Raw genomic sequence first — 15,048 nt, 5'->3', positions numbered from 1 at the left:
AATCCCCAGCACTTCCCCCTCTTCTTTGTCATTTTCTGTTTCTCCCTCCCGCCAACCAACATTTCTTCTACTTGTTGCCGTATAGTGTCTCCGTTGAATATCCCCCCGTTCCTATACCGCTTGCCTGTAATATAATAATGGCTGATGCTCTGAAGGCGGAGGGCAACAAGGCCTTCGCAGCGAAGGACTTCGATTTGGCCGTGTAAGTCCCTAAATACTAGTTCCCGCTGCTCAGAAGCTGGAGTTATGGTACACTTTGCTAATCGAACTCGATACAGTGAAAAATTCTCCGAGGCTATCGCTATTGAGCCGGAGAACCATGTTTTGTATTCCAACCGCTCTGGTGCTTATGCCTCCCTCAAGAACTTCCAGAAGGCGCTTGAAGATGCAAATAAAACAACCGAGCTAAAAGCAGACTGGGTGAAGGGTTGGGGCCGGAAGGGAGCTGCGTTGCATGGACTGGGTGATCTGGGTACGTCCACATGATTTATTCCACCATTTTGAGGTTATTCCCTGGACCGGTAGGAGCTAACAAGAACTCACTCAGTTGGCGCAAATGATGCATATGAGCAGGCGCTCAAATTGGACCCTTCCAATGCGCAAGCGAAAGCCGGGCTCGAATCTGTCAAACGTGCAATTGATGCGGAAGCGAGAGCGGATGGCCTGGGTGGGGACCCTTCCGGCGGCCTTGGAAGCATGTTTAATGACCCCCAACTTATCACAAAACTTGCCTCGAATCCCAAAACCTCCGCTCTGTTGGCCGATCCGGAATTCATGGCAAAACTTCAACGACTAAAAAATAATCCGAGCAATATCGGAGAAGAGATGAGAGATCCAAGATTCCTCCAGGTAATGAGCGTATTGCTTGGTATCGACATGTCGTTTGCTCCTCCACCAGAGGCTGGTGGTTCCGCTAAGGAACCAGAGGAGGATATCCAAATGGCCGATGCGCCACAACCTAAGAAAGCCCCCGAGCCTGAACCTGAACCTGAACCCGAGGACGAGGAAGCCATTGCGAAGCGGAAGGCCAAGGAAGCCGGTGACAAGGAAAAGCAGCTTGGAACAGAAAGCTACAAGAAACGGCAATTTGACGATGCAATTGAGCATTACAGCAAAGCTTGGGAACTGAATAAGGATATCACCTACCTTACTAATATTGGCGCTGCCAGATTTGAGAAGGGTGACTATCAAGGAGCAATCGAAATTTGCGAGAAGGCAATCTTGGAGGGTAGAGAAATGTTGGCGGATTTTAAGATCATTGCGAAGTAAGTCGAAGCCAAGACTAGCCCAAACATCTGAACAAGCATCACTAACAGTATTGTAACAGGGCATTCGGAAGAATTGGAACCTCTTACGAGAAGATGGGAGATCTTGCAAACGCTATCGTGAATTACCAGAAGTCTTTGACGGAACACCGTACGCCGGATATCTTGGCCAAGCTTCGAAACGCTGAGAAAGCTAAAATCAAGGCTGAGAAAGAATCCTACATCAACCCCGAAGAGGCTGAGAAGGCAAGAGAGCTAGGTAATCAAAAGTTCAAAGAGGCGGACTGGCCAGCTGCTGTTGATGCTTACACTGAGATGACGAAGCGGGCGCCTGATGACCCACGGGGATATAGCAACCGTGCTGCAGCTTTGATCAAGCTTATGGCCCTCCCGGGAGCTGTTCAAGATTGTGACGAAGCCATTAAGAGAGACCCGAAATTTATTCGTGCATATTTGAGAAAAGCACAAGCTCTTTTTGCCATGAAAGAATATAACAAATGTATGGACGTGTGTGCTGAAGCGACTGAACACGATGAAACCGGCGCCCATGCCCGTGAGATCGACCAACAGCAACAAAAGGCGTTGGAGGCCCAGTTCAGCGCTCGTGCGGGTGAAACCGAAGAGCAAACTGCCGAGAGAATTCAGCGTGATCCTGAGGTATGATTGCCCATTTTCTATCATTATCGCGGTTTGGAGCAACCCTATTATAATATTAAAAGTGATTCAAAACCGCTAACCGTACTCTTAATTATCTAGATTATGTCCATTCTTCAGGATCCTGTTATGCAGACTATACTCCAACAAGCCAAGGGCGACCCGGCTGCGCTGCAGGAACACATGAAGAATCCAGGCGTCCGAATGAAGATTCAGAAACTGGTGGCCGCAGGCGTCATCCGTGTTGGAAGATAGATATGACATGTTCCATCTGCAACCCACGTTAGTAGTGGCTAGATGCTCATACAGAATGTGACCGATACGAGATATTTATTATTAATGTTCTTTACGTTTTGTTTGCTTAACATCTGAGCCGGAAGCCCAAAATCTAACGATCAGTGTATCATGCAACTGCTTACCCCTGAAATTGGAGGTGGAATGTAACGAGGTAGGTGAGCTGATAACCAAATCTTTTGAACTGTGCGACCTTTTAATATTTTCGTTTTACTTTTTGCATCCTTGGAGCGTTCTCATTTGAAGTTTTCAGTCGATACCATAGTAGTAGTCTCGAAAAAAAATTAATGGAAATAAATTTTTTTTAGTTCATGCATTCGACACCATTGCATAGCGAAAAAGTGACATCAGTAGAACAAGGCACACCTATTGATCGATTCCTTCATACCATCCGTGATGCCTACATCAGCTGTCCCTGCAATTTTCCTTTGGATTCTATAATCATGGAGCTTCAAGAACTGGCTCATCTGGTTTTTCAGTTCTTCATGATGAAAAATAGCATCTCGCCGCCATTCAACCATGACTTCCTGTGAAAAAAAGTGGTCTCCAGGCTATCGTTGTTTTTGCAGGAGGGTTATTTTGGATGTGAAACCGCATAATTTCCCCTCATTATTTGAATGTACTTCCTTCTCCTTTCCTGACAAGGGGAAAAGAGAGGATGCGTGATGTTTGACAGTAACCACTTTTGCCCCATCCACGGTTTTGATCCCTGAATACGGCACAGCATGAAGATGCATTCGTCGTCGACAGGCAATACAACATGGGAATCTGTGAAATCCTAGCCCATCCTATGCAAAACAAATAGAACACTAACTGGGGGTGAACTCCGAAGCTTGTTGTAGCTGGTATTGGACACAGTTTGCGTCGAGGGAATCCCTGTCAAGGCCGCGCGTGAAAGATTTATCATCGAGATTGCGTTTTCTGATTGATGTACTGAAGTCAGGGAAGTGGCGAACAATGTAAACGAACTTTTGAATCTATGCAAAACGAGACCATTGGTAATTGCACAGAACCAGCACGATGCTTCCTTTATTTAATAAGTGTATGATTCTCCTGACCTCCCTCCCCTTTTGTATTTACGATTCAGCATCATATACCGCAGAATCGTCCCAATAACAATCGCAACATGCGCGGATATCAGGCAAATATTCACATTCCACCCCACCACGTACAACGGTCGGTCGCTTTCCTGGAAAACGTGGCTACTAACAATGCCGGCTAAATTCGTCGCCATCGTAAACATTGCCAGTGCAATGGATCTTTCTTCCGGTGAACGGCTATTCATAGCCATCCAAGAAGCATTGACGGGCTCTGTTCCGGTCACCAGTTAGCGAGCTGTCCTTGCTGCAGTTGGTTGGGACCTAGGAGCAGGGAGTTTTGAAGGTACTTACGCCATACGGCACAGAAGGCGATGGCCAGGGTGAGAAGTGCGAATCGCAGATGGCCATTTGGAGATCGAACGAGTATCCTGCATCCGAGCTACAGGAATGTTGGAAAGACACGCTCCATCACATGGCTTGAAATTATCTTGCTGGAAAGTCACTTACAACAAATCCCCAACTGCATAGTGAGCCCGCAAGAACGACATAACCACGCCTCCCTGTTTTATCTCTTCATGGTGGTCAGATAAATATTAGGCAGGTCTAGCGGATTTATCAAGAAGAAACACAAAGTAGATATGTTCCCCTACCCAACATATCCCCAGATAACTATCAACACCAACTGAGCCCATAGGCCGATAGTGACCAAAGCGTTTGATACGAGTCTTTCGAAACCAAAAGATGCGACCAGAGTGGGTGCATAGGCACCGAATACGTAGACAGGTGCTAGTCCAGCGATTGTAATTAATAGATGAAGGTACATGTTCCAATTCGTTAACTAGACAGCAGCAGTCAGTTCCGTCCACATTTGCATTGCCAGCTGTTAGTTTAAAATGGTCACCCACCGCCCCTTTTAGCTGTTTAAGTGATATTGAGTTTCCTCCCTTTGCTTTCCTGGGATCATCCGCAATAACTCTCCGGGATAAAAAAGCTGCTTCCCTCTCTGTGAAATAATGAAACCCAAATAGTGAAGTTGGATTTTCAGGATTTTTCGGGAATACAGCGATGAACAGAAAACCAACAAGGATGGTGATTAGGCCCTCTATCTGATAAATAAATTAATCCATGTATAAACCAAAATATACATAAACAAACAACCTACGATAAAGAGCCATTGCCAGCCTGCCAATCCGCGAATCCCTCTCATGTGTAGTCTGGAGATGTTAGCAGGTGTGCCTTCAATATGAAAAGTAATCGCGTCTGTAGCTAGGGAATTTTCGAGCCATCTTACATTCCGTATGCTATCAAACCACTTGTGGCACCAGCGGATAGATTTCCAATATAAAATATAGCGAATCTCTTGCTAGTCTCGTTTTGTTTATACCACGTTGTAAGGGTATAGAGGCTAGCAGGTACAAAACCTGCTTCACAAATACTGATAATTTATCAGCCTGAGTACTACTAGGGTTGATATCAGCATGAAAGAAGGTATACCCAAGCAGTATCCTAGTTATTAAGAACGCAGCCAATCCCTTTTGAAATGCTTGTAGGGTGGCCACAATGCCCCTAGAAACCGTTCATTAGTTGACATAAAAGGAGGGGAGTGAGGTAGAAGTCCTACTTACCACGCAAATATCTGGATCCCTATCCATATCGCTGGCCCCAATCTGAATAGAACCATATTGCAAGGAATCTATACGTGTGGGCTAGGGTTTAGTATACAATATGGCAAGAGTATGAGATGGGATGTGCGCACCTCGACTAAAATGATCGCGAGGGGAAGGACCAGCTGGCCCGTATTGAATTGGTCCTGAGTAATGCCAACATCTCGGAAGAAGTAGTCTGTGAGGGCGTTTCCTCTATTGAATGTTATTAAGTCGGCATAAAGTGGATGGAATGTATGGGTTGGGCATACATGTTCGCGCGGTCAAGCTGCAGAACCATAAATCCCAACATCAGAATCGGGAGCACGACACGATCAATCCTGCGCGCATATACAGAGATTTGTCCGTCAGCTCAACTCCTATTCAAGCGGCATCGAATCTCCACTAACTTCCATACGAGCTTTTTTTCTTCCTCCGGTGTTAGTTCCTCTGTTGACAGCGTTGTGGAAATCGGGGATGTGTCGACCTTTGCGAGCTTGTCGACGCCGTCCAGCGGCTGCGAGGAGTGTTCTGCTCGAAGACGCATTTCAGCGCATTATCTAGCAATCCAATGCTGAATGGAAACATTTCAGCCTCATTGTATCGTGTTGGCTCTCCACTCTGTTATATAGGACCGTTCGAAGCGCCGCAGCTCGGGGATAGCATACTTTATTAGACTAGAGCACCTGTGACGCCTCTTCGTGGCGTGCATTCAATAACAGACAGCCAACATCTCCGCCTGGGATAGTGAAATTTAGGAATTGAGGAGCGCTCCTGGACCTGCAGGGTTGGCGCAGAAATTCGAGAAAGGGGGGCGGGGAGATAAATTATTCTGTAACTCCTTACTAGTATCCTCGGATAACCCTCCATTTCAGGTGACTTTTAGTAGGTTTGTGAACAAATTTTTGCAGCTATCAAATTCTATCTTGTTAGCATGCAATCCATCTGCTAGATGTACGGGGTAATTATCGCATATATTATATCCCCAATATGATGGTTCACCAACCAATTGCTGATGCAGTACGGAGTAGTATTAATAGTTAAATCATAAGTTAACCGCCGGGCCGTTGCGAATCACGACCATGCATAAGCGTAAGCTGATCCAGACCATGAATTATACTCTCTCTCACATATAAAGATTAAATATTGGACCGTGCAAATACATAGAAAGTGGCAACGTTTTCTCGATTTTCAATTGCTGTCCGTGAGCTCATCGTTCCTTTTGGCGATAACTTGTATGTGCAGGTGCAAGGGATCCCAGCATGAGGCCATCAAGGAATGCATCGTTTAAAGGCATAGTCATGACCCATGGGCAATGCTCGAGGCAGGTTTGCCCTGTCCCGCTAAAGTGTCTGTTAGAAACATAAGGGATTCCCCTTCCAACTCCTTAATCTTGATAGGTCTCGACCACCTCTTCCTAGCTCTTGACGCGACGCCCATATCCCGTTCTCCGTCCGTCTTTAGCCCTGAACCTTGTTTGAACAGAAGACTCTTCGGCGGCGCCAAACGAGGGTTTCCTTTTCTTTTCAAGTAAAACAGCGGGTTCGAGAAGGTCATCCGGTTCGCCAGCCGCCCAGCAAGAAGCATGGGGTTTTTAGGAAAGGCGCCATAGAAAGCCGAACACACATTTCTATCTTTCTTTCCTTTTTTTTTTTTGTTTTCAAGTCGTGAAAAAAATGAGGGGGAATATTCGTGAAAGCGCCATGGGCTCCGATGCTTCACTTTCCCATTTTTTTGTATCGTTTGCGTTTGACATCGCAGCGAAGAGTAATGCCTGCGGATTTGTTTTCCGCCTGTTCTTATTAATGAGCTGGTTCGTTTGTCCGTCAAACTTGTTACTTCATCCGTAGTCATCTCACTCCAAAGCCTTATCGCTGGTGGGCACCTCAAGATATATCAACCTTTATGCCAAAAAATGCTCATTCGAGGCTAAAGATGGTAAAGACCGTTTTGGGACATAAGTAAGGGATTTTCTTTCCATGAAATACTCTCGGGATTGTGAACAGAAGCTGGTGATACACCGTCACTTTCCTCCCAGCGGAAAAGTACTGTTCATGACCGATGTTGACGACGACTTTTTTGTGGAAGGTTGATATCTATCTTTCCTATACACTCACAAGGATGTTTTCTATCATTATGGCACAAGCTGAGAAGATATTTAAAACCTTTGCTGTGACTTTCATCTCTACACAATGGCTTTCGAAAGGAGACAGAAAAAAGTTCGTTTTGAGTTGGTTTTATACTTGCATTCTCATTGTTACTGTTAGTTCCTGCTTTGTGAAGAATATTCGTAAGAGTCCAGGAAGGTTCATCAGCCACAGCCCCCAAAGCCCAAAAAATGGGGAGCTAGTTCGTGCCGTCCATCTCATTATTTTGCCAAGTGCGCCAATCTTCACGATTCCGGCTAGGTTGGGCGTGCTGGCCTTCGGGTTCAACTAGATGGGACTATTGGCGATTTCACACGGAGCTAGAAAAAGGAAAAATCATCAATAAACGAGTACCAGAGCGGTGGCGAGTTGACAAGATTCAGTCAATGTGGCCCCTGTGAGATTATGAGTGACTGTGCAAGGGGGAACCATCGGGTTCTGCTTCAAATTTTAATTTTTGTTCCTGTTCATTGGAAAATCTCTGGTCGCCGAATTTTTGGAACTGGGAGTCCAAGAGGAGAGGAGTCAAGGGAATTCTGAGAAATCGTGATGGCTTTTGCTGGGGAAACTTCCGATATCTCTACTGCGTACTACGTAGGTCTCGCAGACCCGAATGGGGTGGAGCTGGCTGGGATCAACTTAGCTCGGGTCGCACAAGGATTTTTCTGCAGATGCACGAATATTCCAGTTGATTTCTTGGCGGCTAAATGGGTTCGTTGGAGTGGTTGAACAACGAGGTTCTGCAAATTGGGTGTAGAGGAAAGTAAAGGATTTGTTCAGATACAATTTGGACGACGCCGGTCAAGGATGTAAATTGAACATGCTCGTGTCAAATTGATAGTCGAGATGCTGAAAGAATCCCCTTCAAAGGATCTGCTGGTCGTAGCTGGTACCCACAATGAGATGGTATCCCGCACATTTTCGATTGAGCCATCAAATTAACAGGCCAGCGCATTACCAATTTCACCAGTACCCGTAAGAGCGTTTCCCTTGGAGAGAGTCCTTTCCTTCCACGAAGCTTTTCAGGACGAGACCCGGCTGGGTAAGCGACCGCTCCGTACTCCTTGTTAAGGCGGGGTTTGAGGAAACACCTTCATAAAGGCTCTCTAATGTGGGACAGCCTCTTGCCAGCTGGATTTCGAGGTGGCAAAAAGTCGAACAAACCCACCGCTCCTTATGCCCTGCGGAGGCTAGATTCGTCATTCCAATTTAACGCGGAATTTCATTTGCCTCGGCCAAGTTGATTGGTTATGCACAAACGTGGGGATCCTGGGACAGACAAGGTCGTTTGACTGCCGCATAACTAACTCCTGCAACTCTGCTGCATGGCCATCCGAACTAAGCTTGCTTGCCACAATGCCCACGATCGAGAATCACTGCAGAAGTCGCTGGAGAAGGTGCTTCAACACAAACGCACTTTGACAGCTGTTTGTGCCCGTGTCGAAGCGTCATTGTGCTCCTCATCCATATCATCAGCCACAGGAGGCGTTAGTGCGGACAACTTATTCCTGTATTGTCTTGGTGCAAGATTCGTACCTCCAGTGGAAGTTGCCGAAGGAAGAAATTTGCGTCGAATCCTGGGCCCCTCCTTTCGAACCTGATTTTTGCTGATGCTGAGTATGAAATAACTGCCATTGCTCGACGATTGATCCTGGGAACAGAGATAAAATTAAGTAGAAAAGATAGACCGCTCCAGGAGTTTGTCTGTTTGTTTATATGGCCCCTGCCAGAAGCTGGAAATGGAGCTGGGACACACCTGGAGTGCGTAATCTGGTTGTTTTAATCCCTGCCATGCCGTGCAGAATCCGGTTTGTTGGAAGATTTAGGGCTCATCCTCTTGCAAATAGTGTGTATTATTTTTGCTGGACGGACCCATCAACATCGACGTACGTCGCTGTCCACGATGGCGGATCTTCCACCAGGCCAGGAGTTTATTTATTAGCAGGACGGGATTGCCTGACGCGGCTGTTGATAACTTCTTTTTGTGACTTTTGTCTTCCTGTGTCCGGGAGCGACTGCGACGGTGGACTCTTATTACCGACCAAGAGAGAAAGAAGGCAGGTTCCGAGTTAGATCCTGCCTTCTCCCCGTCCAATTCTCCTGTAACCCTTATTCCAGTTTTTCATTTGCTATAACTAGATAGATGCTCAGGTAGTTAACTTCACTCCCGACCAACCACCCAGCTTCGTTTGCACAAAGCAATCCGGCGGGCTGGGCGCACTACTGCCAACCCGCTTTGTCTACGGGACAGCTCATCGTCCTTCAGCTACCAACCAGCGATCTTCTCCCACCGCCATCCCATCTTGGAGTGCCTGTCCGCTTCGTCAACTCCTCTGGACGTCCACGCTGTTCCGTTGGAGCACGCCCAATCGGCCACCTTAGCTTCTTTGGAGCTTTTCGAGAGAATTCCTTTTGAGTTTCAATCCTCCTCCGATCGATCCCAGCTAGCTTAAGAGACGCCAGTACCCTCTGCTGCTGCAAACTGCTTTGAACAAAGCCGTGTTGAAGCAGTAAGGTGCTATGGAGAGCCAGCAGCCATCGCAGCCCGAGCTCTCTCCTGAGGCTGTCGAGCAGAAGATGGTTGAGGAGAGTCAAAAGGCCGGAATCCCTGCGTTCCAGTTTGATCCCGATGCTCCCCCATCCAAGAAACTGGAACAGGTGGAAGCGGTAAGTTGCTACTGTTGTCGCCTCTGTCCTGTCGCTGCTTCTCGTGATATTTACTAATTCGCTCCGTGGTGCGCAGACGATACCCCCGGGCATACATAAGCAACCCAAGACAAAGGCCATTGGCGTGTCTACGGATATAGTGGGTCTTTATTTTCTTTCACCTACCTTGTTAGAAACCTTGATACTGTGGAGGAAACTGGGGAGGAAACTGGAGCTGATAATAGCTATGTGCTCTCTAGGTCAACGGTACTTCGAGTGCATCAAGCAAAGACCCCAAAGTGATGAACACCGATAAACCTGAAAAGCCCGCAGAAACGAACGGCGAACTCGATGAAGCAGCCAGATGGGATCGCAACAGGACCGGCTGGGCTCCTCGCTTTCATATTCCCGAGGATGACATAGATGAGGGAGAAACGCTTTTGGACCACCAAACGTTCATCGAGACGAAACTGGATGACAAATTTTTTGGAGGTCGCGTTCCATCCCATTGCCAGGCCTTGATCGCTGTTTAGCATAATACGAGAGTCGTAAGCTGACTGAAAATTTGAATAACAGACTGGTATCATAACACTGCGGTCATCATTTTCTCTTGCCTGGCGTCATGGGTAATTGCGTTGCTTGGCGGAGGTTTGGGATGGGTGTTCATAGTCATGGCGGGCTGCGCAACGTACTACCGCACCTCGATACGTCGTGTCCGACGAAATTTCCGAGATGATATCAATCGCGAGATGGCAAAAAGCAAACTGGAAACCGATACGGAGAGCTTGGAATGGATTAATAGCTTCCTCGTGAAGTTCTGGCCCATTTACGCCCCTGTCCTCTGTGACTCCATAATTAACTCCGTTGATCAAGTCTTGAGTTCGGCCACTCCGGCTTTTTTAGACAATTTGCGCTTGAAGACCTTTATACTTGGAAGCAAACCTCCTCGTCTAGAGCATGTCAAAACCTACCCTAAAACCGAAGTCGATACAGTGCTCATGGACTGGAAATTCAGCTTCACCCCAAACGACACCATGGATCTTACCGCTCGCCAGCTAGCAAATAAAATAAACCCAAAGGTTGTACTAGAAGTACGCATTGGGAAAGCGCTTGTTTCAAAAGGCCTTGACGTGATTGTGGAAGACTTCGCATTTTCAGGCCTGATGAGAGTGAAGGTGAAGCTCCAAATCCCATTCCCGCACATTGAACGTGTAGACATCTCTTTCATTGGCCGTCCGGAAATCGACTATGTTTGCAAACCACTGGGTGGCGATCTCATGGGATTCGACATCAACTTTATCCCTGGACTGGAAAGTTTTATCAAGGATCAGATCCATGGGAACCTGGGCCCGATGATGTATGAGCCTAATGTCTTCCCTGTCGAAATCGCCAAGATGCTTGCAGGCAACCCCGTAGATCAAGCTATTGGCGTGGTTGCAGTCACCCTACATGGAGCGCAGAGCCTCAAAAATTCTGACAAGTTCGGCGGCTCTGTGGATCCTTACGCAGTGGTCTCTATTAATAGTCGGAATCCTCTTGGTCGAACGAAGACCGTTCACGATACCTCTAACCCAAAGTGGAACGAAACAATCTACATCATCATCACCGCCTTTACCGATTCTCTTACTATTCATGTCTATGATTGGAACGAATTCCGGAAAGACAAAGAGCTTGGAATAGCAACATTCCCCCTGGAGCATCTCGAAAAGGAGAATGAACATGAAAATATGACCCTTGAGATTTTATCCAGTGGCCGGCTACGTGGAGGTCTTATGGCTGACGTTCGCTTTTTCCCTGTCCTTGAAGCGACAACAGTCGAAGGTGGAACGGAGGAGCCTCCTCCGGTATCTAATTCTGGAATTGCAAGATTTACAATTGAACAGGCCAAGGATCTTGATGGAACCAAGAGTCTTATTGGACAGCTTAACCCATATGGTGTGTTGTTGTTGAATGGCAAAGAAATTCACGTTACAAATAAGCTGAAGCGAACAAACAATCCGATTTTCCAAAACCCCACCAAGGAAGTATTAATTACTGATCGAAAGACGGCGCGATTTGGTATGATGATTAAAGATGATCGAGATCTTGCTACTGATCCTGTTCTCGGCAGATACCAAATGAAGCTTAACGACATGTTGAAATTGACGGAACAAGGTCAGGAATGGTTCAACCTCGCTGGTGCGAAAACCGGCCGTGTTAAACTTAAGGCTGAATGGAAACCTGTGGCCCTCAGGGGGATAGTTGGTAGCGGAGGATATGTTTATCCCATTGGTGTCATGCGGATACATATCCAAAGCGCTAAAGGTCTAAGAAACGTGGAGACGATGGGCAAGTCGGATCCTTATGCTCGAGTCCTCCTCTCTGGAATTGAGAAAGGCCGCACCGTCACTTTCGCAAATAATCTTGACCCTGAGTGGGATGAGATTTTTTACATCCCGATGCACTCTCCACGTGAGAAGCTGGCTCTCCAGGTTATGGATGAGGAAAGCCTTGGAAAGGACAGACCCCTCGGAATGACCGAGCTCTCCGCCTCTGACTACATCCGTGAAAACGAGAATGGCGAATACGAAGTTGACGATGAGAAGCAGCAGATGTCATCTGGTCTCCGTATTGCCAATCGCGGTACGCCCAAAGGTGTTATCAATTATACTGTTGCTTTTTATCCCACGCTTAACGTAGCCGATCCCGAGGAAGAGGAAGAGGAAGAAGCCACTCGGGCAGCTATGGCTAGTGAGATGCCCATGGACGGACCGCGAGAGAGCCTCGAAAATGGCCGCCCAAAGCTTGAAAATGGCACCAACGGCACCAACGGCACCAATGGGACGAAAGCTAGTGCCGAAGTCAGGCAAAACAGTGCGCCAAGCATTGATATCGGTGCTTCAAAGGAGCCATCAGCCAATGCCTCTCAAAGTTCACTCAAAGCTTCAGCAGCTCCTAAAATTCGCCTCACCCCACAAGACCTCCCTCAATACGGTATGCACTAATGATCCATGACCAAAGTTGTCTATTTCGAAGTTAATATATGCTAACTTGGGAACACAGAGTCTGGATTGATCGTTTTCAAGCTCATTGAAGGCCGTATGGCGCACTCCAATGTTCAACTCGAAGTTTTGATGGATGATCACGTATTCCCATCCTATACCTCACCTCGAACAAAAACTAAAGAAGCTGTTTTTGGCGATGGTCAGCTTATACCCTCCCTCCAATCTAATTATTTTGATTCTAACCCAACAAACTTGCTAGTTGGCGATGCGTTTGTCCGTGAACTTGAAATGTCAAAAATCACTCTCCGTCTCGTTGAAAAGACGGATACCAAAGGAGAAGAGGATGGGGAACATGCTTTATCCAAGCTCACCGGACCGACACTGCCCACTCTCCAACAATGCCTGGTACGTGTCCACTGTCATTTAACTATACTTCGGGACCTTGGATATGCTGACTTATGATATTAGTACAAACCTACGGAGCTAACACTAAGATCACCCGACGGTTCGACTAGCAAAGTCACTGTCAGCTTAAAATATATTCCAGTGAAGATGAAGTTGGACCCCAGAGAAAGTATCAATAATATGGGAACACTTCGTGTCGATGTTTTGGATGCTGCCGACTTGCCTTCCGCTGATCGCAATGGATTTAGCGATCCATACTGCAAGTTTAAGCTGAATGGCAAAGACGTTTTTAAAACCAAGGTGCAGAAGAAGACTTTGCATCCTGCGTGGAATGAATTTTTCGAGTGCTCTATCAAGTCTAGAATTGATGCGAATCTGAGACTCGAGGTGTACGACTGGGATTTCGGTGACAGGGCGGACCACTTAGGTGGAACAGATATTAACCTTGAGCAGTTGGAACCGTTCCGTGCTACTGAAATTTCGTATCCGCTTGACGGGAAATCTGGCGCAGTACGGCTCAAACTGCTTTTCAAGCCGGTGTATGTGATGAGATCTCGACAAGGTTCCTCTACATTCTCCGGCACATTTGCCACTCCAGGCAAAATTGTTGGTGCGCCAGTTAAAGGAGTGGGATTGGTTGGTGGTGGTGTGGTTAAAGGTGCATCATTCATTAAACACAATCTCCTTCGTCTCGGTAGTAGCAAGGACGATGATGACAACAAGTCGATTACTTCACCAGAACCATCAGGAGGAGATAACGTCGCAGTCCCCGCCTCGGAAAATACGCCGATCGACACACCGCAGAGAGCGTCAGTCCTAGTTGACGGAGCCGCGCCTCCATTAACCCCTACCCAGAACTCCTCTCAGACACCACACAGCCGTTCTCGTAGCATTGCCTCTCAATTAAATGAGAAAATTGGACGGAGCGGTGGCGGCAAAGGCGATACCGGGACAGCACACTTCACCATTGTCTCCGCTGCAGGGTATCCTTCCGGAGCCAATGTGCGTGTCACAGTTAAACAGATGACCTCCAGGGGCGCAAAAGAAGTGCACAAAACCAAGGCCATAAAATCAGCTCACCACTCTGGAACGTCGACTCCTACCACGACACCTATCGTCCAGTTTGACCCGTCCCATGAAACTTTCAAGGTCTCTAATGCTGCAGCGGACGCCCAGTTCCAACTGCAAGTTAAGGATCATTCAACCTTTGGGTCAGATGATATTTTAGGTGAGGCGCTGTTCTTCGTCGATGATCAAGGATCTAGTGCCGGAAGGGAACACACTATCAAAGTTGGCGGCGGTACAGTCACACTGAAATCTTCGTTTTCGTCTGCTGAAACTTCGTCTCTGCGTCCTGGCACTTCTCATTCGTCAACGGGTGATAAACGAGACGAAATCGACAGCCCAGAGAGGAAATCGAGAAGGAGCTTCTTGGGGAAACGATCGGTGAGCGGGGCGGTGCCTAATGGGAGCTGATATCAAGGCAAACTAATGGTTTATTGTTTGAGGGATGCCTGGGCCTTGTTCATTTTTATACCTTTTCCGACTCAATGCTTGGTTTTTTCCAATTTTGTACTGGATTCAGGCTGGGTGGTATAGTCGATATGCTTTTTCTTTTCTTTTCGTTTCTTTACTTTCTTTCCTCTTTACCGCCTTCTTTTCTCGCTTTTTTTTTGTTCCGTTTTCGGGTTCAGCTTCTTTCTTTCGGCATTGGTATATCCGCTATTAGTGATTCTTGTCGTCTTTTTATAAGGACGTGTCCGCGCCATCGTTTATGCATACACATTTCTACGGATATTTTTAGTGGCCTCGTTTGCTCTAACTTCAAATATACCGTATTTGGTGCTCCTACTATAGACTTATACTTTATCAGTGCTGAGCTACGTACAGTACATCAGTGGCTAATTGTTTTTAATGGGCTCCTGTTTCAACCTCGGGGAATGAAATTTGATACTCGCAGGAGGCAAGTG

At 46.9% G+C, this 15,048-nt stretch overlaps 5 protein-coding genes across 5 annotated transcripts; 3 read left to right on the top strand and 2 right to left on the bottom strand.

The window, feature by feature from the left end:
* Window positions 1-38: 38 nt before the first annotated feature.
* On the top strand, window positions 39-2,523 carry HCBG_00395 (Hsp90 cochaperone STI1; the record flags this gene model as incomplete). The annotated part of the gene is made up of 5 exons (XM_045427445.1): window positions 39-202; window positions 279-472; window positions 548-1,265; window positions 1,328-1,922; window positions 2,022-2,523. 5 exons carry the CDS (start codon window positions 138-140, stop codon window positions 2,172-2,174), a joined length of 1,725 nt encoding a protein of 574 aa, XP_045291420.1.
* Window positions 2,524-3,022: 499 nt separating this feature from the next.
* HCBG_00394 (alternative sulfate transporter) lies at window positions 3,023-5,652 on the bottom strand (the record flags this gene model as incomplete). The annotated part of the gene is made up of 14 exons (XM_045427444.1): window positions 3,023-3,134; window positions 3,311-3,524; window positions 3,605-3,692; window positions 3,761-3,824; window positions 3,904-4,091; window positions 4,159-4,359; window positions 4,416-4,467; window positions 4,545-4,688; window positions 4,748-4,819; window positions 4,879-4,946; window positions 5,010-5,112; window positions 5,169-5,237; window positions 5,307-5,470; window positions 5,565-5,652. The coding sequence occupies 13 exons, from the start codon at window positions 5,441-5,443 to the stop codon at window positions 3,023-3,025; spliced, it is 1,512 nt and encodes a 503-aa protein (XP_045291419.1).
* A 454-nt stretch (window positions 5,653-6,106) lies between these two features.
* On the bottom strand, window positions 6,107-6,483 carry HCBG_00393 (uncharacterized protein; the record flags this gene model as incomplete). Its single annotated transcript, XM_045427443.1, has 2 exons — window positions 6,107-6,239; window positions 6,281-6,483. 2 exons carry the CDS (start codon window positions 6,481-6,483, stop codon window positions 6,107-6,109), a joined length of 336 nt encoding a protein of 111 aa, XP_045291418.1.
* Window positions 6,484-7,592: 1,109 nt separating this feature from the next.
* HCBG_00392 (uncharacterized protein) lies at window positions 7,593-8,644 on the top strand (the record flags this gene model as incomplete). Its single annotated transcript, XM_045427442.1, has 5 exons — window positions 7,593-7,754; window positions 7,801-7,852; window positions 7,989-8,085; window positions 8,116-8,282; window positions 8,415-8,644. 5 exons carry the CDS (start codon window positions 7,593-7,595, stop codon window positions 8,642-8,644), a joined length of 708 nt encoding a protein of 235 aa, XP_045291417.1.
* Window positions 8,645-9,563: 919 nt separating this feature from the next.
* On the top strand, window positions 9,564-14,554 carry HCBG_00391 (uncharacterized protein; the record flags this gene model as incomplete). The annotated part of the gene is made up of 7 exons (XM_045427441.1): window positions 9,564-9,710; window positions 9,787-9,849; window positions 9,950-10,181; window positions 10,266-12,662; window positions 12,732-12,872; window positions 12,933-13,078; window positions 13,142-14,554. 7 exons carry the CDS (start codon window positions 9,564-9,566, stop codon window positions 14,552-14,554), a joined length of 4,539 nt encoding a protein of 1,512 aa, XP_045291416.1.
* Between the last annotated feature and the right edge of the window lie 494 nt (window positions 14,555-15,048).

The sequence above is a fragment of the Histoplasma capsulatum genome (assembly GCF_000150115.1).
Source record: "Histoplasma capsulatum G186AR genomic scaffold supercont2.1, whole genome shotgun sequence".
Lineage (NCBI taxonomy): Eukaryota > Fungi > Ascomycota > Eurotiomycetes > Onygenales > Ajellomycetaceae > Histoplasma > Histoplasma capsulatum.
Note: the sequence above shows the minus strand (reverse complement) of the source record. Positions and strands in the feature narration are given on the sequence as shown.